This window comes from Hypanus sabinus, chromosome 10, assembly GCF_030144855.1.
Source record: "Hypanus sabinus isolate sHypSab1 chromosome 10, sHypSab1.hap1, whole genome shotgun sequence".
Lineage (NCBI taxonomy): Eukaryota > Metazoa > Chordata > Chondrichthyes > Myliobatiformes > Dasyatidae > Hypanus > Hypanus sabinus.
In genome coordinates this window covers 67,054,511-67,080,871 of record NC_082715.1, presented here as the reverse complement: position 1 = coordinate 67,080,871, position 26,361 = coordinate 67,054,511, and the positions used below count along the sequence as shown (strand labels likewise).

The window sequence follows — 26,361 nt, the reverse complement described above, 5'->3', positions numbered from 1 at the left end:
GTTGATGGCTACCTTCAAATGCCTCAGAGAACATTCCCAAACCAGCTGTGATAACCTTATTTGCTGCATGCCATTTGGCCTGAAAAGCAAACAAACTGAAAAATAAACAGATGGACTCTGCATTAAAAGACTTAAACATTCCTGTTGTTTACCTGGATGACATACTTGTCACCAGTGCATCCAATAAGGAACTGGTATCTCAGCTGTGCACACTTTTTGAGCACTTAAAGCAATATGGGTTGATTTTTAACCCTGTTAAATGCCAGTTTGGGTTGTTGACTTTCTAGGCCATCACACCTCTGCAGAAGTTTTGAAACCCCTCCCATCAAAAGTGACGACTGTTATGTATTTCCCTTTGCACTGCATTACTAAAAATCCTACAGGAAGTTTTAGGCACGGTGAATTTCCATCACCGTTTCATTCCATGAGCTGCTGAACTTATGCTCCCCTATATAGTGCGCTTAAATGTAATTCCCCTAATCACAAGCTTGACTGCTCCTTCAGGAGACCTACTCTTTCTATAGCCACCTTCTTACTTTCAAAAATATTTTAAATGTCTTGGAGATCTGTTGAATTCTACTTTCCAAAGATGGTCCCATTTAGTCGACTTTATATAAAGCAAGTACTTCATAAAAAAGTGAATATGAATAGAAATGGAATCAGCAGATGTAAATGTGAGAACACACAATTATATTTATTTATTTTTCTTTGTTTATTTATTTATTATTGACATACGACACAGAAAAGGCCCCTTGAGTCGCGCTGCCCAAGCGATATAATCCAAGCCTATCATGGGACAATTTACAATGACAATTAATCTACCAACTGGTACATCTTTGGATTGTGGGAGGAAGCCGGAGGAAACCCACGCAGTTACAGGGAGAAAGTAAAAACCAGTGGGAATTGAACCCAAGTCCCTGGAACTGTAAAGCATTGTGCTAACCACTACACTACCAAGCCATCCTCATGATGGGTGAATTAATAAAGAGTTCAGAGGAGAATCGCCAGACAGTTTGAAGCTGACTGGAAGTCGACAGTAACTCACTGTGTTACAACAGTGGTGGCAGAAGGGTATCTATGAATGCACAATGCATTGAACCTTGAAGTGTTCTACAGCTGCAGAAGACCATACCAGGTTCCACTTCTGTACCTTATAAAGTGACCATTGAATGTATGTCTAAGAATTTTACAGTTTAATTTTCCCTTTTCGTGTTCCAAACCAATAGACAGGAAAAACCAAAGAATTAAGCCAATCATTTCATTGTCGGTCAGTAATTTAATAGCTTTGTCATGTTCCATTTTCTAATACGACTCTTTCAGAAATGGCAGGCTACTACTGAAAAGATCTAGATAAACTTCTAGACAATTGCAACCTCAAGAGCCAGTCCTCAGAGGCCTTTGCATATAATCTCAACAGTACCTCCCAGGTACTGATGGCTGCACACAAACAGCCCTGATTAAGGATTCCAGCCTGAAATGTTTGCTTTTTAAAGATTCAAAAGGTTTAATTTTTTAATAAAGGTTAATTTCATTGACAAAGTATGCATGTAAAATACAACTCTGATATTTGTCTTCTCCAGATAGTCATGAATTACAGAATGACCATACATCAACCCCCCCAATGAAGAAGAAAAAAAGACCAGTCTTGCAAACCCCAGAAAAGCCACCCTGTCCCCTGCAAAAAACATCAAATCGCCACCTCCTTGCCTGAAGAAAAAGAACACAAGCTCTAAATCCCCAACTGCTCCTCCAAAACTGCGACAGTAACAATGCTAGCAAAAAAAAACAGCAACAGTAGCATCAAAAGCACTGACCCCCCCATAAAATAGATCACTCACCCTACAACTGGCCTGTGGTGAACTACATATACCTGTCTGGACACGCCCCCCCGCCCCCCCCCCCGCCACTGACTGCTCCTGTAGCTCCTCCCACAGACCGTGGCTCCTCCCACAGACCCCGGTATAAAGACAATTGGGGCCTGAGCCCTGCCTCTCAGTCTCCAGGATGTAGCATGGTGGTCAATTGCTGCTTGTTCTTTCTTCTAGTCAATAAAAGCCGATATTTCGCCTCACGTCTCAGAGAGTTATTGATGGTGCATCATGGCCACAAGAAAATAAATGTCCAAAGACCAAAAGAGACTCTTTTACATAGAGGCTGCATGGCTTGCTGAGTTACCCACACACTTTGTGTGTATTACTGAAGACTGCTGTTTTACTTACTAAGGTTGTGACAGGCGATAGCATGCTTCATCTTTATTCCTGTGTAATGGATCACTTGCGGGAGATGTATTGTGCATTACAGGCCATACAGAGATCCCAGAATTAACTGCAGTGACATTGCAAGCAGATTGCTAGGAAGGGCTGTGCCAGGAGCAACATTCTCTACACTGCTAAGAAGTGGCATTTAAATATTACCAACTCACAAGATCAACATCTGTTTACTTCATTTTCGTACACAGTCACCTTTCCATGAAGTACTTACAGTAATCCTTTAAACAAGGAAACATGAGTGAAAGGGATTATGAAATGCCCTTGCAAAGTATAATTAAACAGAGTCTTCTCTGTATAGCACATGTATTCTAATCTAGGCAGGACTCTGTCCAAAGCCTTGACATCCTTTGCCTAATTGGGCAACCAGAATTGAATCCAGTTCTCAAATGAAATCCAAATCAAATGCAAGTTTAATTATCATTCAACCATACATTAATACAGCTGAATGGAACAGTGTTCCTCTGGTGCTAATGTGCAAAACATGCACATCACATTCAAAATAGCGAACAAAAAAAAACTTAGTCACACATAAAAAGCATTTATCTCCAGATGTGCACCAATCAGAGTTTTGAAACACAACTTCCCAACTCTTCGGCTTCATTCCTTGATTAATAAGGAAAGCATACAATATGCTTTCTTTACCCCACTATCGTCCTCTGTAATCACTTTCAGGGAGCTATGGACTTAGATCCCAAGATCCTGCTGCGCATCAGTAAGGGTCTTGGCATTAACAATGTACTGTCCCTTCACTTCAGTCTTCCAAAGTGCAACATTTTGCATTTGAGCAGATTCCACCTGCCATTTCTCCACCCATATCTGACATATATCCTTTACCAATCTTCTATGTTATCTACACTACCAAACTCTGTGTTGCCTGGAAACTGTACTCATTTACCAATATAGATCCTTGTGGAACACCACTAATCACAGACCTTCAGCTGGAATAAGTCCCATTAAATATTCCACCCCCCCCCCATCTTCTATGGACAAGCCAATTCTGAATCTAAATGACCAATTCACCATGGATCCCATCCATCTAAATTTTGTAGATGACCTTTCCATGAAGAGCTTTGTCAAATGCTTTACTAAAATCCATGTAGACAACATCCACAGCTCTACCATCATTAGTCACCTCCTTGAATATAATTAAGTTAGTAAGACACGACTTGCCCTGCGCGACAACCTCTCATTAGGCCATGGATTTCCAAATGCTCATAAATCCTATCCCTAGGAATCCTCTCCAGTAACCTCCCTACCTACAACTGACATGAAACTCATTGGTCTATTTTCCAAGATTATTTGTATTTTCCTCCTTGAACAATACAAAAACATTGTCTGTTCACCAATCCTCTAGGACCTTGCTCAAGGCCAGAGAAGAAGCAAAGATTTTCATGAAGGCCTCAACAAACTTGTACCTTGCCTTTCTCAACCTGGGGTATATCCCATGAAACCATGGGTGTTTATCCTCCTTAATGTTCTTTAATAGACACATTATTACTTCTTTCACTCCAAGATGCCTAGAACATTAATATGTTCTACACTGATCTTCCTATTCCATATGCCATTCTCCTTAGTAAGTACTGATGCAAAATGCACATTTAGACTCTCACTGATATCATCCACACCAGGCAGATGTTCCCTCCTTTGTCTTCGAGTGGTCTGACTTGTTCTTAATTATCCTCTTTCCTCTGATATGTGTATAAAATAACTTGGGCTTTTCTTTATTGTTACTTGCCAATGACTATGCATGATGCCTCTCCCCCCCCCCCCCCCCAATCTCTTGCTTTTTAAAAAATTTCCTTTGAGTTATTTTCTGGGTTCTTTATGAACTTCCATAGCTTTGTTTGTGGTGAGCTTCTTAAACCTGACGCAATTTTCTTGACTAAATTCATCACTTCCTTCACTGTCCAAAGTTCTGTTACTATCTTCGCCCTTCCTTCTTACTGCAAATTACCTGTCTGGTACTTTTTCTTCTTCTTCTTCTTTTGATGGTGGTGGTTGGCAGACCAGCTGAAAGGTGCATTATGGCCACAAACTGGACTGGACTGGGGTGAGTCTTAAAACAGGTCATTCTAGCAGTGGGTAAGTTTTACTGTTGAAAGCTTATCAAACATTATTTCATATTAGAAGTATTGGTTTATGTGTTTTCTTCTTAAGAGTCCCTGACATGGAGGTGCTGAGGGGAATAAGTGGGTTGATTGTAAAGCTAAAAAAGCTGTTAAAGGTTCAACAGTGGATATAGACCTTTCACTTAGAACATCAGAATCTAGGAGGTTGATGGGTTTAAGAATTAGGGGGTTATGGCAAGACATGCGATAATGGACGTAAGTGGAGATACCCTTCCAAAATTCAATTAAAAACTATTGGGCTAATGGGAGAAGGCAGTAAAACAAGAATGGAAGGGGCTATTTTGACATAACTTAGAATTGGATATATTATGTGTGTTATTATGTGTGTACACAATAAAACAAAATTTCAGTTCCCCGTGTCCTATGCAGGTGGTTCAGCCAGAACCAGAAGTGATGTTGGCGAACTGAAGTCATTACACTCATGAGGAGCAGGAGCTATATTATGTCCTTTGCCAAACTATTGTGGATTTTGGTCTAGTGGCCAAGCAGAAAGTTCAGCCAAGATAGTCAAGGGCCTCATGAAGAAGGCACAACATGGACAAGAGGACTTATACAAAAGGCCAATGATTTACAGAAGTGCGCTACTACAGAATGGCCTTTCACCAGCCTAAGTGCTAATGGGTCGATACATATGCACTAACCTTCCAGTGCATGAGAACCTGTTGACACCTAAAGGAGCAGACAAGGTCAAAATAGCTAAAGAGAAAGGAGAAGAAAAACAAAATACAGTATCATGACAAAGCTGTGAAGATCCTACCAGTCCTGAAGCCCGGAGATCAAGTGTGAAGCTGTAATCATGATTCCAGCACATGGTCCATGCAAAGGTATGTGCAGAATGGCTACCAGAATCAGACAGACTGAGGAACACCTCTGGGATGGAACCGTGTGGTTCTATGCCCACCAGCTCCAAATCATAGCTGTGGCATGTCACCACAGGAGGCCAGCAGAAGTAAAAAATAAACTTATCATTTAGAGATCTCAGAAGGACACTTATATTAATACAGCAAGTGAAATACATCTGTGGAGACAAAGAGCAGAGCAAAAAAGGATAATAAAACTGCTTCAGAGAATTATTGAAAGTTGATGAGTGAATATGATATGGAAATTTGCTCATTACAATTGAAGGTAATGTAAATATTTTTGTTGGAAAGCATTATTGATTCTTGCAGGTTTATTAGGACATAGTATTGTTTGTGTTTTCTCTTTAAAAGGGGAAGATGTGTTATTATGTGTATACATAGTAAAGAACTTTCGTTCCCAATATGCAATGTGGGTGGTTCAACAGGAACTGGAAGTGATGTTGGCAATCTGAAGTCATTATGCTCATGTGGATTGGATCCATATTTTGTAAATAAATATGTGTTTGCTTTTTGCCCACACTAAATTCATCTTTTACCAATAACAAACTTAACACTATGCTTATTATTCCTTATTAATTTTTGGAAAGCATTATTCTGGGTTGTTTAGGTATTGTCATTATTATGAAACAGATGAACATATGCTATTACACTGTGAAGCATATAAGGTTGCAAGAACTCAAATGCAGACTTCACTACAATCTGTGGGGGTTGATAGTTTTCATTTAAAAACTCTGATAAGTTATGAAAGTGACATTAATTTAATTCACAGTATTTTCTTTCACTATTTACAATCTACAGGGCCTTTTTGGATTAATGTAGCTTTCATTTGAAAAACAAAGTGGTTCAGGTTTTTTTCTGTTTTCTGAAAGCACACTCCAGTCCAGTTGGTGGCAGAAATACACCTTTAAGTTTGACTACCAGATGTCATTAAAAGTCAAAGGAAAAGAAGCAAAAGAAGATTATCTACATATTGATTTAAGAAAACTCCCAGATGCACTGAAAAAATTCTTCCGATTCTAAACTTTCTGCACAAGATGTCCCTTTGTATAATAGTCTATCCCATTTTGTTTGTTATCTTGCCCTTGCATGTTATCAGTGGTCACGGCATCTACCTTCCTCTCAATGTTTCCAGTTTCCCAACTGGAACAACTTCCCAACATCCCAGCCCTCTGCCAAACTATATTCACTGTTCTGAGCAAGGTGGCCTTGACTTCTGCCAAATTCAGCTTTCTGAACACAAAAGCTGCCACTTCCAAAAATCAAAGTGTTGTTTTCGAATAAGTTAAACTTCCAGTTTCATCTTCTTTGTTTGGCTTCTCGTCATAAATGGGAGTCTGTCTTCAGCTCTCATGTAAATGGCAAGCAGTAATCAGTTTGAATTTGAAAATGTAACTTTGCAAACAAGCATTGAGAAAGGAGCCACAGACTTGCTGACTCACAGCACCAGTGCTAACTGGTCAAGCGGTGTGGTGTAAGACAGTGGATTATTTAATTGGGCTAGTTTCAAAACTGAATGCTGTTTAAATTGTTTAATTCAAGGAAGCTTGCAGAACAGATTAATATTATCATTTATCATATCAATAGGTGGAGTATTTGTATACTCATTAGCAGCTAGACTTGCCTTTGAGAATAAACAGGGAAGTGAACTAATTTTTGAAGAGTGGGTAATGTCAGTATAACCTGCCTTTAGTGAGGGTACCTATGACTATTTATATTAGATTGAGCTTAAGGTGTTTGTTTGAGTTTAGAACTTTGAAGTTAGCAAACCTAATACCATCACAGTTGTTGCCTGATGTGGTCACATTATACCAAGAGTTTTATTTTAGAAAGAATTATTTAATAGTAGTCCAACTTAGAGAGCCTAGTCCAATAGTCCAATAAGCTTCTAGAGATTTTAGTTCCATACACTATTGTATCTATCCAGATTTCCTATTTGTCCTTAATCAAACAGTTGTGAATAATTCATGCCGTGGTGTGAATAATAGCTTACAACATAATTTAGTTTCAAACTATTGGCATCTTAACAAATTCAATTATGTTTCCAATAAGACTTCGACTACGAGTTGAAAAACAGGATAATCAAGCTGATGATAAATATTACTGTTGGAGACCAATTGATGTGCTAGACTTTGGGGTTACTTTGATAACACTGCTCCCCAATTAGACATTATCACATGCACAGAAAATTATCGTTGTGCATTCAGTTGCATGGTATTATCAGGAACAGGTGAAAAAGAAATTTGGCTCTTTACAAATTTAATGAGATTTTATAAAAATGTTACAGCCTGTACAGCCACGCGTTAACAGTACTCACTCTCGTAATGCCACTGATGAGATCCTTCAGTTCACTCAGAAGGTAGACATTTCTGAGAACAAAATTTGTTCAGACATACCGTGATCAGAGGATTACATACTTTCCAAGGTCTATAATAGGAAATGATTCCCCTGGCTATTGGAATTATTATTTTTGTAGTGAAACCTCTGTTGAAACATTGAAGCCTGCAAGGACTGCAACCTGATGCAGTTGTTGCTTTTGTCCAGCTGGTCCAACGCCAAGTGGGGAGAGAGCCAGTGAGATTGCATCTGCTTGAAAGCATGTAGTAACAACCCAGGAATGTATACAAAAGGCACTCATTCCAGTCGGAGTCAAATGCCAAACACTTTATAACTGCTCAGAATTGACATTAAGGACAAGATGGCAGCACAACGCAGTTTGAAGCGGCCACTCCACAGTTGATATCTGTTATTTGTTAAGCGGGGTGCCGTGCACAATCCTAATCTGATGAAAAACAGATGTGTGAGCACGGAGGAACATTGGGAAATCTCCAGGAAGGCCTTCTTCGTTGCTGTTGCTGCTGTGAGGTCCGGGTTTCTGCTGAGAAGAACAAGCCCTCAGTCCTCGGGGTTGCATTGCCAGTGGCCGGTGGCGGGGGTGTTGTGCGCTCGGCAGAGGATGGTGCTCAGAGAGGCTGTGCCGGAGGGGATGGTCGGAGGCTTGGAGGTTCGACGAACTTGGAATCTGCTGCGGTCACTGTGTGCTGTGTCTGCGAGGCTGGGTCTGATGGAGCTTTCACTGTGAGCTGCATCTGCGAGGCTGAGTCTGACGGCACCTTGGAAGTCCATGGGGGGGGGGCGGGTATGCCCTTCTGCTGCCTTCGTGGGATGACGAGTCCATTGGGACCCTGAGGACTTGTGGAAACTGTGTGGTGCTCTCTTTCGAACTTATGGTCTTTTAACATCTTTGGACTATTTTTACTGTGCCCATGGTCTGTTTTTTAATCAATTATGGTATGGTCTGCACTGCTGTAACTATATGTTAACTATACCTATATGTAACTATGTGGTTTTGTGTAGGTCTTGTAGCTTTAGCTTTTGGTTTGTTGGGTGGTAGAGTTGGTCTCTTGACTCTGTGTGTCTGGGTAGTCTTGTTTTGTCTGGTGGGTTTGAAGCTCCTTTCCGGGTAATGTGCTAAGATGGTAGTGCGATATTAATACGCAGCAGCCTCTCCGGACTCTGGATTTGGGGATTACCAAATGTTATGTGGATTTTCTGGTGTAGCCTGTTTTGTCATGTACTTTTGTGATAACATTCTGGAGGAACGTTGTCTCATTTTTTAACTGCATTGCATTTGTGATTTCTGAATGACAATAAATTGAAACTGAACTGAACTGAACTGATATATATTCAAGTCTTTACAATATATACATTACATATTGCACATTAGCTGGAATGTTTATAAATCTTATGTACAGTGACTGGTGACATTAGCTTGTATATTTGCGGCCCCTTCCCACATGGTGCTCTAAAAGGCCCAATCTGCTTGACCTTAGCTTCTTTTTATCGGCTGCATTCAATTAGCTTACTAACCAATCAACTATTAACAAGGAGACTGGAAATATGTTTTTTGGAATCCTGATAACTTGGAAGTCCTGAACCTACATCTTTTAAGCTCTTGAGTCTCTCATTCCAGGTCTTGGCTCCCATTAAGTGAATCTCACCAGCGACCCTCACCAGATCCTAAGGAGGATTTGTTTTGAATTAGCACTACGTAAATGACTAAGAAATTCAACTATGACTAATTGAACCAAACCTGACAGTGCAAGGTGAGATCATCATCGGTGCCATATATATAGCTACTCTAGAATTAACAATATTCTACTATATTTTTGTTGTAAATGTGTTAAAAGATCACACTATGCTGGAACACACACTCATGCTGTAACTGGAGTATTTATTCTTTAGCTTTGAGAAATATCTGATGATCTGATGGCAAATTATAGTGTACTCAGAACTCTTAATGGATTGAAAAATTGATAGTAGACAGGGATGTGAATTTCAAAGTGGCTATTAAATACAAATGTATCAAAATACAAGAAGTAAAAATAGTCAACGTAAGATGATCCCAATTGTTATCCTTTCTTAGAGTCCTGCTTGCATCATACTTTAAACAAATGATAATGGCTCCATTATATATTGCCTCCTAATTGATATTGTGCATGATTACTTATTTGAATTAGTTTATAAAAGGTACATCCGTTTAGGTAAACCAAGGTCTGCTTGAAGTTTAAAAAAACAGATGTCTCCGAAAGTGAATCATGGCCTGAAACCATTTTGTAATGACCCAGGAATGTATACAAAAGGCACTCAGGCCAGACTGTGTCAAATACCAAACACTTTATTTTATAACTGATATATATTCAAGTCTTTACAATATATACATTACATATTGCACATGTTAGCTGGAATGTTTATAAATCTTAATGTACAGTGACTCATGACATTAGCTTGTATATTTCTGTATAAATGACACTCCACCGTTAGACAAAAGATAATTGCTGACAACCTCTTTTTCTTTAGTTCAGAGAATGCAAATCTTAAACACAGTACAAGCCTGACTGTGTTGGTTTAAAATATTAAAATTTGGAAAGAGAATGGCAAGAAAAATGTCATGCAAATCATAATTTAACTCTTTGAACACACAGGGATCCTAATCATTCCCATAGTAACATTTTACTGTATTTACGATGAGGCAAATGGATTTAAATGCATTAGCATTATATATAACAATGTAGAGATAGCCAGCACTCTTCAGCATGGAAAATCCTACAGTAAATTTAGGATACATTAGCTTTGTCTTGAACAGTATCTCAGTGTCTCAATGTTTAATACAAAATAATGTTCCAAATATTACTTATAGAACAAGAATGCATATGTGCAGTTTTGGCAGCAAAACACTGAAATGATATTATTTTCTTAAACATTAAGCTTTTGTAACATTGGAAATTATTTATATGAATGTACAGAATTACAGAAACAATGTTAACAACATACAAAATGCACATTGAGGAGTTTATGGAAGTAATCAGTTTGCAAAAATAAATCTTTGTTCACAATGGAATATGTTATAAAGGTATTCAGATCTATTTTTCCCTGTTGTTTTCCAAGGCACTTTTCTTGGCTCTGGGGATATTTGAATTTATTATTGTCACCTATAAAACAAAATTATGCATATTATACTCAAAGGATTTAAGAAAGTAGTTGCTTTAAAATTGAGCATAAAGGCATAGAGACATAAAAACTATAGCACAATACAGGCCTTTTGGCCCACAATGCTGTGCCAAACAGGTACTTTAGAATTTACCAAGGGTTATCCGCAGTCCTCTATTTTTCTAAGCTCCATGTACCTATCCAGGAGTCTCTTAAAAGACGCTATCATATCTGCCTCTACCACCATTACCAGCAACCCATTCTACACACTCACCACTCTCTGCACAAAAAACTTACCCCAGACCAACTCCTCTGTACCAGCTTTCAAAGGCCTTAAAACTGTGCCTTCTCATGGTAGCCATTTCAGCCCTGGGAAAAAGCCTCAGACTATCCACATGATCAAAGCCTCTCATCATCTTATACACCCCTATCAGGTCACCCCTCATCCTCCATTGTTGCAAGGCCAAGTTCACTAAATGTATTCTCGTAAGACATTCACCTCAGTCCAGGCAACATCCTTGTAAATCTCCTCTGCACCATTTCTATGGTTTCCATAATCCTTCCTAAAGTGAGGCGACCAGAACTGAGCACAGTACTCCAAGTGGGGTCTGACCAGGGTCCTATATAGCCCTAACACTACCTTTTGGCTCTTAACTCAATCCCACGGTTGATGAAGGCAAATGTACCATATATGTATTAACCATAGAGTCAACCTGCACAGCAGCTTTGAGTGTCCTATGGACTCGGACCCCAAGATCCCTCTGATAGTGAGCAAAGTATTCATTAAGTACCTCAGCTATCTCTGGTTCCATACACACTTTTCCACTGTCACACTTGATTGCTCCTATTCTCTCACATCTTATCCTCTTGCTCTTCACAAACTTGTAGAATGCATTGGGGTTTTCTTTAATCCTGTCTGCAAAGGCCTTATCGTGGCCCCTTCTGGCTCTCCTAATTTCATCCTTAAGCTCTTTCCTGCTAGCCTTATAATCTTCTAGACCTCTATCATTACCTAGTTTTTTGAACCTTTCATAAGCTTTTCTTTTCTTCTTGACTAAATTTTCAACAGCTTTTGTACACTACAGTTCCTGTACCCTACCATCCTTTCCGTGTCATTGGAATGTACTTATGCAGAATGCCATGCAAATATCCTCTGAACATTTGCCAAATTTCTGCCATACATTTCCCTGAGAACATATGTTCCCAATTTATGCTTACAAGTTCCTGCCTGATAGCTTCACATTTCCCCTTATTCCAATTAAGTGCTCTCCTAACTTTTCTGTTCGTATCCATCTCCAATGCAATGGTAAAGGAGATAGAATCATGATCACTATCTCCAAAATGCTCTCCCACTGAGAGACCTGACATCTGACCAGGTTCATTTCCCAATACCAGATCAAGAACAGCCTCTTCTCTTGTAGGCTTATCTACATATTGTGTCAGGAAACCTTCCTGAACACAACTAACAAACTCCACCCCATCTAAACCCTTCGCTCTAGGGAGATGCCAATCAATATTTGGGAAGCTAAAATCTCTGGTTATGTTTAACCAGGGAGTATTGAAAACCCTGATTGGGCTTTTGGCATAATTTTATCTTTTAGCTCTTATGGAAAAGTCTTTCTTAATGTGACTTAAACTGTGAAAATGGATACCAAATTCTGATATATTTTACTATTTACTTAAACATATGGAGGGCAATTCATTTTAATTTTTGAAATGTCAAAGTGTATTTTCATAAATAGATTGGAATAAGAGATTCCCTGCCATTTGTTCAGACCTCTGCTGTTGCTATGGACTCCATTGTAAGTTTCCCCACAGTCCAGAAATTTGTTTCACTGCACATTCCAATCCATAAAGTTCACTTACGCCACAAAAGTTTGATAAATTATTCCAGTCCATTATAGTTTAAAAAAATCGTGAGTTCATTACTGTATCTGACCGAGTTCCCAATTGCTGATGTACAATTTCCGCACCCCCCCCCAAATATTTGTGTGAATTTAAGTACAGCAGAAATATTACATCTCAAATAAAAAGTTCTGTTTGCTACAAATGAATTGTCCTTTTCATTGCAATGTAACTACTAATAAAAACATTATTATATCCAATGTAGCCTCCTTGCTGAAGGAGATGGTACAGGAAAAATATCCACAATAAATTAGAAAACTCATTAAGTTAACCATTATCATTTGAAAAAAAATGTGTATGTCATGTATTTTATTTACTCTTATAAACTTTCCAGTTTAAAGACTGATATCAATCTTTAATAAATTCCTCACCGTAGAAAGGATTTCAGAGTCATGGCATTATACAGCACAGAAACATATAGATGCTGTCTGACCTGTGAAGTTCCTCCATAATTCTGTGTGGGTCATTGATTCATATGTCCATGCTGAATAGCAAATGCCCATCTTTTCCAATCCCATTTAACAACTGTTGCTTCATTGACTTCTATGCTTTGGCAATTCATGTTAGGGGAGTGCCTCCCTTCGTCATCTCAGACGTTTTTACCAGAATGACGACGTTCTGTGTGCCATAGTTGCCAAGGAGACTTTGGATTGTGCATTATTGGTCACCTACCAACAGCCAATAAAAAGTCAAGTTTATGTGGAGCGGCTATTGTGTGTGTGAGCCAATGTTGGAGTGGGGAGTTCAGGCTTTGGCTCATTAGGGCAATGGTTGTAGATAAAGTTTTTTTATGATTTATTTTATCTTTCTTTTTTATTGCACAGTTAGAGCAGTGGGGATGTCAGTCAGGATAGTGGAATGCTCCTCTTGCTGAATATAGGAAGGCATGGTGATCTTGAGTGTCTCTCATGACTACACCTGCAAGAATTATATCCAGCAGCAGCTTTTTGCAGACAGATTTAAGGAACAGGAACTAGAGCTGGATGAACTCCAGATCATTCAGCAGGCTGACAGGTTGATCACCTGGACTTTCAGGGAGGTAGTTAGAACCCAGGTCTGTCAGGAGGGGACAAAGGGCATAGGCAGCAGTGCAGAGAACCCCCATGGATGCTCCCCTCAATCACATGCATACCACTTTGGATACTGTTTGGGGGGGCAGGGATGTACTTGCAAAGGAAAACCACAGCAGTCAGGTCCTGGCTCTGTGGCTCAAAAGGAAGGGGAAGAAGAGGTGAGCTGTAGTAACAGGGGATTTGTTGGTTAGGGAGCAGAGAGGCGGGTCTGTGGATGAGATCAAAATTTCTGTTGGTATTTTGCCTCCCAGGTGTCAGGTTCAGAGATATGTCAGATCAGCTCCACATCACTCTTGAGTGGAAAGGGGGCTCACGAGGTTGTGGTCCAAATCAGTACTGATGACATAGGAAGGAAGGGTGATGAGATCCTGTAAAGTGAGTTCAGGGAGTTAAATGCTAAGTTAAGTGGCAGGATCTCCAAGCTTGTGATCTTAGGATTGCCACATATGCCTCAAGCTGGGGAAGTGTGAATTTGGAATATCAAGCAGTTTAACATGTGGCTAAGGAAATGGTGCTGGAGGCAGAGCTTCAGGTTCTTAGATCATTGGGCTGTCTTCCAGTGAAGGTAGATCTTGTACAAAAGGGATGGTTTTGACCAGAACTGAAGGAGGACTAATGTACTTGCAGGAAGGTTTGCTAGTGCTGCATGCAGTGATTTAGAGTCACAGCGTCATGGGAGCTAGAGCACTAGAGCAGATAGTGGAGTGTATTGTGAGGTTCGGTTGCAGGAGGGTCGGGATTGGCAGCTCAATATTCCAGGATTCCATTGTTTTAGATGTGAGAAGAGTGGGTGGGATTAAACAGAGAACGGTAGCATTACTAGTCATGGAAAATGTCATGGCAGCACAGACAGGACAGACTTGAGAGCTTGTCTACTGAGGCTGTATGGGTGGTACTGAGGAATAAGAAAGGATGATCATGTTTGGGCACCACAGTGGCAAAGTGGTTAGCATGACGCTATTATAGCTTAGGGTATCAGTGTTTGGAGTTCAGTCTCAGCATCCTCTGTAGGGAGTCTCTTTATCTTCCTCATGGAATGTGTAGATTTTCTCCTGGTTGTCCAGTTTCCTCTCACAGTCCAAAGATGTACTGGATTGGTCAACTGGTCATTGTAAGTTGTCCTGTGATTAGGTTAGTTTTAAATTGGGGTTATCGGGAGTTGTTGGTTGGTGCAGCTTGAAGGCCAGAAGGGCCTATTGAATGCTGTATCTCTAAATAAAAATAAACAATGCCATTATACTATAGACCACTCGACAGTCTGCGGGAATTAGGGGAGAAAATTTGTAGAGAGATCACACTCTGTTGCAAGAAACAGAAATTTGTGATAGTAGGCGATTTTTAACCTTCCACGTACTGGCTGTGACTTGCACGCTGTACAAAGGATGGATGGGAAAGAGTTTGTCAACTGTGCTCAAGAAAGTTTCCTTAATTAGTACATATTCAGCCCAATTACAGAGAATGTGATACTAACTCTCCAATTAGGGAATGAGACAGAGCTGGTGACAAAAGTTTGTGTTGGGGAACACTTGGTATCTAGCGATCATCATACCATTACTTTCAAGATAATTGTGGAGAAGGATATGACCAATCCTTGGGTTGAGTTTCCAAATTGGAGACAGGGCAATTTTGATGGCATCAGAAAGGATCTGGCAAATGTGGATTGTGAAAGACTATTTTTTAGCCAAGATGAACTTGGTAAGTTAGAGGCCTTCAAAAGTGAAATTTTGAGAGTACAAAGCTTGTATATGCCTCTCAGAATAAAAGGCAAGGATAACAGATTTAGGGAATCTTGGTTTCTGAGAGGTATTAAAGCCCTGTGTTGAGAAGAAGGAAAAAAAGGAGGCGCTTCACAGGTATAGGCAGGAAGGAGCAAATGAGGTATTTGAGTATAAGAAATGCAAGGGAACAGTTAAGAAGGAAATCAGGATGGCTAAATGTGTGCATGAGGTTGCTCTACCAGACAAGTTGAAGCAGAACCCCAAGGGTTTCTACAGATGTAGTAAGAGCAAAAGATTAGTAAAGGACAACATTGGTCCTTTGATTAGAGTGTCCATCACTACATGGAGCTGAAATAAATGGGAGAGATCTTAAATGGATTTTTTGCATCTGTGTTTACTCAGGAGATGGGCACAGTGTCTATAGGAAGTGAGGCAAAGCAACAGTGAGATTATGGACCGTATACAGGTTACAGAGGAGGAGGTATTTGCTGTCATGAGGAAAATTAGAGTGGATAAATCCCTTGGGCCTGACAAGGTGTTCACTCGGACCTTGTGGGAGGCTAGTGTAGAAACTGCAGAGGTCCTGGCAGAGACATTTAAAACATCCTTAACCTCGGGATAGGTACAGAGGATTTGAGGATAGCTAATGTTGTTCTGTTGCTTAAGAAAATTTCCAAGAATATGCCAGGAAATTACAGGCCAGTGATCTTGACATCAATAGTAGGTAAGGGACCATAGATTTAAGTATTTGAACAGATGGACTAATTAGGGATATTCAGCATGGCTTTGTGCAGGGTACATCATGTCTAACCAATATTATAGAGTTTTTCAAGGAAGTTACCAGGAATATTGAAGGTATGGCAGCAGAGGTTACCTATTGGATTGCAGCAAGGACTTCGACAAGGTTCTGCATGCAAGGTTGGTTCAGAGGGTTCAATTAATTGACATTCAAAATGAGGTAGTAAAGTAAATTAGATATTAGCTTTGCAGAAGAAGCCTGACACTGGTAGTAGATGGAAAAATGTCAGAAAGGTTGAAAGAATGCAAAGAAAATTTACAAGGATGCTGCCAGGACTTGAGGACCTGAATTTATAAGAAAGTTTGAAAAGGTTAGGACTTTGTAGAGCATAGAAAAATGAGGGGAAGATTTGATAGAGGCATACAAAATTATGAGTATAGATAGGGTAAAAGCATAGGCTTTTTCCACTGGAGTTTGGTGAGACTAGAACTAAATGTCATAGGTTATGGGTGATAGGTTAAATGTTTAAGGGAAAGATGAGGGAGAATTTCTTCACTCACAGGGTGGTGAGAATTGGTGGATGCTAATTCAATTTCATTATTAAAGAGAAACTTGGATAGATACATGGATGGGAGGGGTATGGAGAGCTTCAGTCTAAGTGCAGGTCGATGGGACTAGACAGATTAATAGTTTGCCATGGACTAGATGGGCCAAAGAGTCTGTTTCTGTGCTGTAGTGGTCTATGACTCTATGACACAAATGCCACCATCCCCTGCTGAATAAACTTCTTGCATTCCCTCTATCGCTTTTATTCCTCACCATAATCCTGTGCTTTCAGGTTTTAGCTGTATTTTTTATAAGGCAAAACTTCAATATCCACCATATCTGTGTCCCTCACAATTTTGGATAACTCCTCCACTCCAACAAAAACAAGCTCAGCCTGTCGAGGCTTTCTTAAAATTGGGAAGTTTTACCTGTTCAACATTCTCGTCATACTCAATGCCAATTTCATTGATTGTGTATCTGAAGCAAACATCCCATGTGTTTGGAGTAGTCAGAATTGCTAAAATTCATAGATACCATCTTTCGGACTTCATATACATTTAGTGCCACAAATGGAGGGCATCCATGGATTTAACGTTCAGGAATTAAACTGGACAAACATAAATACTTAATAAATAATTTGTTACTGTCTTTGTGGTGCTGATGAAGCTATTGCATTTGATCTAGTCTGCATTAATATTAGCAGTGCTTTTGACAATACCCCACATGGGATCAAGTCAAAAAGTAAATTAAGTGTGATCTATGGCAAATTGGATCTGAAATTGATTCACTAGCAGGAAGCAAAGGCTAATAGTTACTAGATGTGTGGGTTTCATAGCTGGAAGCCTATAATCCTTGGGGTCCGTACACAGTCCCCTGGATTTCACAAGTTTCATGTGCATGGTAAGGAAGTTTGTAAGTGATGTATATTTTTCCATATCGTTGACAGGAGGAATGCTTTAGCCTGCAGGAAGATATAGATCATCTCGTCAGGTATTCAGAAATGTTGCAAATAGGAATTAATCCAGGGAAGTCTGAATTTGGACAGAATTATAAAATTGCCAGATCATGCGCCACTGAAACATACCTTAGCAGTCCACTTCGTTCAAGCTGACCATGACACATATCTACATTAATCCCATTTACCTTCCCTAGCCTCAATGTTCTACATCTTTCCCATCTAAGCACCTGTTCAAATGTCTTCTGAACATTGTAACTGTATCTGTCTCTGCCACTGTGCTGCAGCCATTCTCGACAATTAACAATGTGTCAAAAACTTACTCCTCTGATCAACTTCAAATCCCTTCCTTCTCACCATAAACCTGAACTCTTTGATTTTAGATTCGCCTACCCTAGGGAAAAGACTACCTGTCTTATCTCTGCCCTTCATAATTTATACACTTCCATAAGTTTACCCCAATTGCTAAAGCATAATTTCTGTAATGTTGCAATCAGAACTCTAGGAAATACTCTAATAATTTTCTTAATGGTATACAAGTATACTAAATGCCTTTTTCACTTGCCTATTCAACTGTTCACTTCTTTCAGGGACTTGCACTCAGAAGCCCCTCTGTACATCAGCACTCCTTGCCATTTACTGTGGCCCATTGGAGTTTGATCTTCCAAATTGCATTACATTGTCTGGATTAAATTCCACACGTACAACACGCTGGAGGAACTCAGCAGGTTGGGCAGCATCTGTGGAAACGATGGATTAAATTCCATTTGCTACCTCATTCTTCCACTGATTTATGTGCTGCTGTATCCTCAGAAAACCACATTTGCAACATACAATTCCATTAATTTTCTTCTTGTCTGCAAATTGTATCACATATTCTTAACCAAGTCATGTATATGTATTTTCAAGCAACAACGCACTGATTGCTGTGATACACCACTTGTTACAGATTTCCAGTCAGAAAAACCCTCTTTCATCATTATCCTCTGCTTCATATCACACAGTGAATCTTGGACTCAGTTCCCCAATATGCTTTGGATCCCTTATGGCTTAACCTACACAAATAACCTGTGATGCTGAACCTTATCCAAACCTGTGCTGAATACTGGTAGTCCATGTCTTCCACTCTGCAGTCATCAGTTATCTTGGGTACCTCCTCAAAAAACTCAGATCTGTGAGCATGGTCTCCTCTGCACAAAAACACCCGGACTCCTTATCAGTTCCTGCTTTTCCAATTAAGCATAATTCCTGTCCATTGGTATCTTCTCCAAAAAATCTTCCCTATCATTAAAGCAAGGCTCACTGGCTTGTATTTTCCAGGCTATCCCTTCTGTAGTATTTGAACAACAAGACAACATTAGCTACCCTGCATTCTTCTGGTACCTCACCCAAGGCTAACGACAATGCAAAAATCTGTCAGAGCCCAACTTTGAAAGCTGCAGAAAGCTAACAAAAATATCTTAAATTTGAGTGGTGTGGAGGTACAGAGGGATCTTTCCTCAGATTTTTAAGCAGAACACAAAAAGATCCACAAGGTGGTTTAAAAGAATTATAGGATGCTTCTGTTTGTATGTAAAGCATGAAATGAAAGAGAGAGAACTCTTATAACACTCATTGAACCTGAGAGTAATAGTACAAGCAGTCCCGGGCACTGCATTGTAAGAATGATGTGATTGTACTGGTGAGGCTGCACAGCAGATTTACCAGTATTTTGTCAGCCTTGGAAATTTGTAGTCATAAGGAAAGACTATACAGGCTGGGCTTGTTTTCAATGAAAAGGTAAGTCTGATTGTTATTTAAGGTGAACTGTATTAAATTATAAGGATATGAGGAGGACTTACTTTCCTCAGCAAAACTGTAAAAATGGGTACTGGGATGGTGGACATAAATGTAAAATAATTAATAGAAAAATTAAAGATCTGAAAGAGGTGTTTTATCCCACCGAAAGAACCATAAGGTTTATTCTCACTGCAGGGATTACTAAGGCAAAAACTGTCATTCTCAATACGATACACCTGCTAGAATGCAGTGTTGGGAAAAGGCTGGTACTCTTTTTAAAGGCACACATACCATAGCCAAAATAGTCCTGTTTTATTTATAAAATCTTCTTTCACACTATCCTCCTGTGTCTTCTAATTTTATTTTGAGGTTGATGTTATCTATAGTACTTTACAGGCACTTGTTGGTTTTCCACAATAGAAGTCAGTTATATAAAGTTAGAGGAGACGCAAAAATATAGCATCATTTTTTATAAACGGGATGACGCTTAATGTTTCTCTTTTGAAATTTTCTATCTTGCGTACCTGAATACTCAATGGAATTGTGCCTCCCTTTGATCTCTGAGTTAGAAGTATTTTTCAAAATCCATTGTAGATATTCAAGGCTAGATTTTCTACTTACAAAGTGCGTGGGATGAACAATTGATTATAAAGCTGTGTGCCATGATGAGTGCAACAAATGATGCAATCATTATCAATTTATTATTGAATTGTAGCCTTGGTAATTAGTGTGGCCTTGTCAAACCCAGGAAACATTATGATGGCAAAGGCCATGGAAAGCTCTACCCGTTTGCATTTGAGTAATTATTCAATGCAATGTAGAGGCATTTGTAATTTAATCAGGATGAAATTGTAAACTTCTGCCTAAGCACAGAAATACTTGTTTGACTACTTATGGATCTTTGGAAAAAAAATTAAAAATGAAGTACTTGACTTTGACTTCAAATGTTGATTATGCTGGATGAGAGATAGGTTATTTACACATTCACTGAATGAAAGAGATTGACTGAACTGAAAGCAGCACTGAAGTTTTACATGTGGAGTGGGTGATTGATCTGAGGGCAGCATTTAGCACGTTAAGCGAATGACCTCCCTGTGCAATAAGCATGTGGTGGAGACATGATGCAAGATGTATCAACTAAACAAACTGTTCTTCCCACAGGTGTGCCTCAGTCTGTCAACCTGATCTCTCACCCACTGAATCGTCACAGAAACTTTGTACTGGACTCTCTTTTCAGCTACATAACACTCACCATTTATCCTTTTGCACACAACGGGCTGGCCGCCAATCTAGTGAGAAGCCTGGCACATCTTGCAAAATCTGTGGGAAGAAAATGTCATCATACGCTAACAAACACAGGTAATAAATTACATTCACACACTTCCAAGAAGATTGCCCCTGCCATTTGCATCTTCTTTAGAAACAGCTTGAGAAGCATGGTTTCTTCTTTCAGTTATCTGGTCCATTTCCCTTCAGTCTGTCTGGTGACTCACTGATCATATCATTATCATTCTGATCAAATAAATACAAATGCCTGTTTCTACTGGACCACATCCAGGCAAGTGGGACGACTTTCATTTGGTGGGCCTAAAGGCCTGTTGTTCTGCTGTATTCTTCTAAGTTTCTCACTGGCTGTGCTATTTATGGGCATTCATTTTAAGACCATATGACAAAGGAGCAGAATTAGGCCATTCAGACCATCAAGTCTGCTTCACCATTCCATCAGGGTTGATTTATTAACCCTCTCAACCCCATTCTCTGCCTTCTCCCTGTAACCTATGCACCCTTACTAATCAAGAATCTATCAGTCTTTGGTTTAAATATACCCAATAACTTGGCTTCCACAGATGCACATGGCAATAAATTCCACAGATTCACCATTCTCTATCTAAGACAATTCCTCCTCACCTCTGTTCTAAAGTGTCCATCCTCTATTCTGAGGCAGTACCATCTGGTCCTAGACTCCCCCACTGTTGGAAACATGCTCTTCACATTCAGTCTGTCTAGACTTTTTAATATTTGATAAGTTTCAATGAAATCCCCCCCCCCCATCCAGTGAGTACAGACACAGAGCCATCAAATGGTCTTTCTGCTTTAACCCTTTCATTCCAGGAAGCATTCTCGTGAACCTCCTCTGCATTATCTCCAGTGCCAGCACATTGTTTCACAATACTGAAGTGCTGTCTGACCAATGTCTTATAAAGCATGAGCATCACATCCTGCCTTTATGTTCTTGTCCTCTTGATATTTTCTATACTCCAATGATAAATAATTTCAATAAAAGTATTTCAAGGAGTCATAATGTCTGGGCTAAAACAGTTGCCACCTTTCAGCTCTGGCAGGCTGACTTAAATCCTGACTTCCTGTGACTTCTGAGTGAAGTTTGCACTTTCTCCCCCCCCCCCCCCCCCCCCCCCCCCCCGGACCATGTGTTTTTTTTTCCTCGGGAGCTCCAGTTTTTTTCTTACATATCAAAAACATGCAGCCATCCAAACCACAGTTTCACTCAAATGGTGTCAATGAAGCAATGGCTTGTGAAATTCTATTCGGTTTTCCTTAATTGCCGAACCCCTCCAACTGAGCTCCCATTCTGGAAGTGTCTGCGGTTCTTTCAGAACCCATTATACCAGAACGGTTTAAAATAATGATATCTAAAGTTAGATTTGGCTTAATTGGAGCTATATTAACTTCCAGAAACTATATATTCATGTAGAAGTTGATACTACTAAATGTCAATAAGAATGGGACTTTAACCTTTTCAAATTATTTAGCCATCATCCTATTGTGGGTACGTGCTTGAATGGGACATGATCCGGGGAGCAAATGCCAATTATAGATTCTCCAAGCCCTCCCCTCCACCTAATTATACAGAAGGTCCTTTCAGAAATGTCACTACTATATAAAATTAAAGATCAGGCAGCCTGGGTCCAATTACCCCAATAACAAGCAATGGGTGCATCAAGAATCCCGAGCAAAAGACTGTGAACCTGAAATATCTTTTCAAATTTGCAGTATCCTCGGTGCCCACAAGTTCAAAGCATTTTGAAAAGAGCAGGAACAAATTTACATATCAATCTAAAGCGATCGTTCACGTTAAGACGTTAGTTCTTGCTGATTTGACGGCAACGCAGAAGCACTTACACGATGGTATGTTGCAATCCCTGGTATTGTGGTACAAACGGCGGAAGTGTTTGTTGCACTTGGGGCTGAAGTAAAGAGGTCCTGAAACAATATTAGCAGTCGATTAGAATCAGCTGATAGTTAGAATGTTGAAGATCATGGAACAACATTGAAATGACCCTTACCTGTTAAGTGTTTTAGTAACTTGTCCTTCATCCTCCTGAGATCTCTGGGTACTATTTCTGTAGGAAAATGATACATTATATTGCGCACGTTCTTCATGAAGGCATCTACTCGCAGTAACGGAACCAACTAGATCTTGTAATAATTCGGGGCTGGAGAGTTTTTATCGATTTTACATTGGGATCGATGTAGGCGTGTACTGAAGGGATATTTTCAGGTTTGTTCTTAAAATAGCTATATTCGTAAAAACATCGACTCCCAGCTATTCGCTATTCCAAGAATTAGCTCAGAGTGGAAAATATTCTCCACTGGAGGGCAAAACAGCGAACGACAGAGCTTTCCCCTTGTTCCGATGTCAGGTCGGAGAACAGCGGATTCTAAAAGCTTTAAATAAAGTGCAGCGCCTCAATCGCGATCGAGAGTAACTTCAAATTTTGCTCGTCATACAGGCTGAAACAAACTCTCCGGCCACCACATCGCCAACGCTTTTGCCCATTTGCACTAATCCCATTTGTTCACGAAGGTCAGTATCTTTCTGTGGCTTGTCTATGCGTGTTTCTATAAATGTTTTTGAAATGTAATAATTGATTCCCCCTACGCTTCTGGCAATGAGTTCTAGTTATCAACTGCTCTGTGTAAAAAAGCATTTCCCTCAAATCCCCTTTAAAAATCCTTCATCTTAACTTAAACCCATGTTTCTAATATCCCTACCGCAAAGAAAAATACTACATTAAACCTATTTAAATCTCTTATAGTTTATATACTTCTAACAGTTTCTCAGCCAGCTTCGCTCAAGGGAAAGCAAGCCCAGCCTATTCAATTGCTCCCAAGTAAAGCCATCCAAACCAGCATCAGCCTGGCATACAACGGCACACTCTATACAATTGCCTTACATAAAACTGCTCTAATCTTTCATCTGTCTCCTCTCGCTTCCAATCGGATAAAATAAAGCAATACTGTACGGGAAAACAATTCTCGCTTGTTGCTTGATAAACGTAAAATGCACCTCATCTCGTCGGCGGTCTGAAAAGCAACAGTAGCGCTGCGGTGTTTACAAGAGAAACAAAGGCAGGCGGGTTTCCCAGTTGCCTGAAAACCCCGGGACTTCTGTCCCCAAGTCACCCTGGTCAGACCATTCATAAAATGCGCGGAGCTGCCATTGTGCTGATTTATCATTTTGATTTCGCTTCTCTCCTCCGAATTCGTTTACCTCCGGCTTTCGGTGTGAAACCACCCTCCTGTCGGCATCACTTCGCGACGGTTAAATGTACAGGCTGACTTACTGACCACTCGCGTTCTCACGGGAGCGCGGCAGTGTTACCTAACTGTACCCAAATCGAAAATAATCCGCCCCCCATAGAATCGTCAATTCACACCTTTTTGAAAAAAATATCTAATACACATATCAATATTAGTACGGTTCACACTTTCAATGCATAGATTGATAAATACCCAAGAAATAACGTAAATCAATAAATCCGAGACACTTACCAACTTTCTCCTTTTGAGTTAAATCATAGTCAGGTAACTCCTGGGGATCAAATATATGGTCGACTTGATGTGGGAGATACATAACATCATTGGCTTCCTCCTCGCGGTGTTTCTGTAACTGATTTATGATTTCCAGTATCAAGTTAAAGAGAGTTTTGTCGTCCCGCAACTTCATGAGATTTGTCCTCTCTTTGCAATGTCCAGCTCTGACTATCAAAAACATAAGTCCAAAGAATAACGGCAATCGCAGCCCGCTCATTTCTGATGAAAGATCACAGCCTCCAAACCTCGACCGGTAACACTGAAAGAGCAAAGAAACCGACATGGTGATCTTTAACAGCTTTGGTTAGATAACCTCAAGGTTATGCCAACCCACCCATAATCATGCATCACTTTCGTTTGCAGTAAACACTTTATTGGTTTTCCGGGAATGGAAAATAAACTTTCTGATACTACATAAAATACATATCAAAGCTCGGCCGATTATTCACTAATGAGCATTTTGTTGAGTATATCCGACTAAACTTTTAAAAAAGGATACACATTTGATAAATGGTCGCTGATGTTATTTTACAAGAGATAGCTAACACGATCAGACAAATAGCATTAAGCTTTCTCCGTTTTGCCTAACTGTAGTCAAATAATTTCAAAATGCCCATTTTAAGTGGATGTCTATTCAAGAAAAAAAATTCGTACCTTTAAACAATGGATCCTGGTTGCTCTCGCCTTGCAACTTGTGTCTTTTTCCCTGTCACCGTTCGGGAAAAAATGGACAGTTGCTCAAAAAATATATAATCCTTCTCGGTGTGCACTTTATTCCATAAACTACACTATTTCAGAGGTGCCTCCAAGCGCAGGCCCTTATATAGTAAATGATGCATGTGGTAGTTCAATATAATGTTATCGACTTGAGGTGGGTGGGTGGTAAACAATAAAAGTCCACTTGGCAACCTTTCGTTCAGTAACTTTCGTTAGATTGTTCCCAGCCTTTTACTGAGTATTTGCAGACGTAATCGGTCCCACCGGATTACCCCGGCGTGTCTTTAATTGGAAACGTGTTAACATTGTTTGAAAAATTCATCCTTCCCGATCAGACACTCCTAGAATTGCATTATTTTCGTCAGCCGGGATGATGATGAGGCCGGCACTGATGATGAGACAGGGCTGCGTGGATACCAGGAACTTTTTTTTCTCTCTCATTTTCCTTCTCTGAAACATGAAAACCCGTAACTGGCGACATATTCCTGGCCTTTGCAGTTTATTTGATGGTCACCAGGAAGCGATTTCTGATAGACCTATTTAACTTTGTGCTTAATTTCCGACGTGGCAAATTATTGGAAACGCTGTTATAAGGAAAACAGTTAAAGACGGCGGGAAGTGTTCACATTTGCACATCACTATATATTGCAGTGCAATTCCTTCACTGTCCACAGAGCTTCTTAAAGGTAAGTTCATTTTGACCTGATTAAAAATCCCCGAAGCATCAGCCTCAGATGGGAATCAGGACTCAGCAGTCCAGTGACTCGTGGTAACTTGTTGAAATGTAATTCCCTTCCACCCGTCTGTTTACTCGAGTGTCCGCCACTCGTTTCAAGCTACAACAAATATTAAAGTCAATCTGAATAAAAACGGAAGCATCATTTGTTTGGCCAATTCTCCTGAAATTGGCAATTTCGATTGCGTGAAGTTAACTTCCTATATAATATAACCTTATAATGATTATTTCCCCTTACTGCTTTCAATGAAGATATATCACATGTTAAACCACGGAAAAGACGCACGATCACTAGCAGGGGGAATCGACAACAGCGCCATGCAGCGACTGACGACGGCTACTCATCGCGTCGACGCGAACGTGAACCTTGGGGGCCTATTTGCAGTAGGATTAGTTTGACACAGTCTTCTAAAGCGAGCTTCCGCCGGCAGTGATCAAGCCATTCAAGCAATGGTTGCACGAGGAGCAGACTTAATTGCTGCGAAAATCACTTTGGGGAATACATGTATGGAAATCTGTTTACCAGCGACGGATGTTATTTTTGAAAAAGGGTTGAGTTATGTAAAATATCGATGACTACCCCACTTCCTCCCACTAGATGCCACTCATTC

General features: G+C 39.9%; 1 protein-coding gene across 1 annotated transcript; it reads right to left on the bottom strand.

The window, feature by feature from the left end:
* Positions 1–10,004: 10,004 nt before the first annotated feature.
* Positions 10,005–25,295, bottom strand: alkal2b (ALK and LTK ligand 2b). The gene is made up of 6 exons (XM_059981263.1): positions 24,952–25,295; positions 24,256–24,556; positions 22,767–22,823; positions 22,603–22,683; positions 20,714–20,781; positions 10,005–10,748 (listed from the first exon to the last, which is right to left on the bottom strand). The coding sequence occupies exons 2-5, from the start codon at positions 24,512–24,514 to the stop codon at positions 20,717–20,719; spliced, it is 462 nt and encodes a 153-aa protein (XP_059837246.1). The 5' UTR covers positions 24,515–24,556; positions 24,952–25,295; the 3' UTR covers positions 10,005–10,748; positions 20,714–20,716.
* Between the last annotated feature and the right edge of the window lie 1,066 nt (positions 25,296–26,361).

What these genes read in the sequence shown, in the direction of transcription:
- alkal2b (XM_059981263.1), bottom strand. Translation starts at nt 24,514, where the DNA reads ATGAGCGGGCTGCGATTGCCGTTATTCTTTGGACTTATGTTTTTGATA. An exon ending in AACTCAAAAGGAGAAAGTTG is followed by an intron (nt 22,824 to 24,255) that starts GTAAGTGTCTCG and finishes ATTTTCCTACAG; the next exon opens with AAATAGTACCCAGAGATCTC. An exon ending in GTTACTAAAACACTTAACAG is followed by an intron (nt 22,684 to 22,766) that starts GTAAGGGTCATT and finishes ATATTGTTTCAG; the next exon opens with GACCTCTTTACTTCAGCCCC.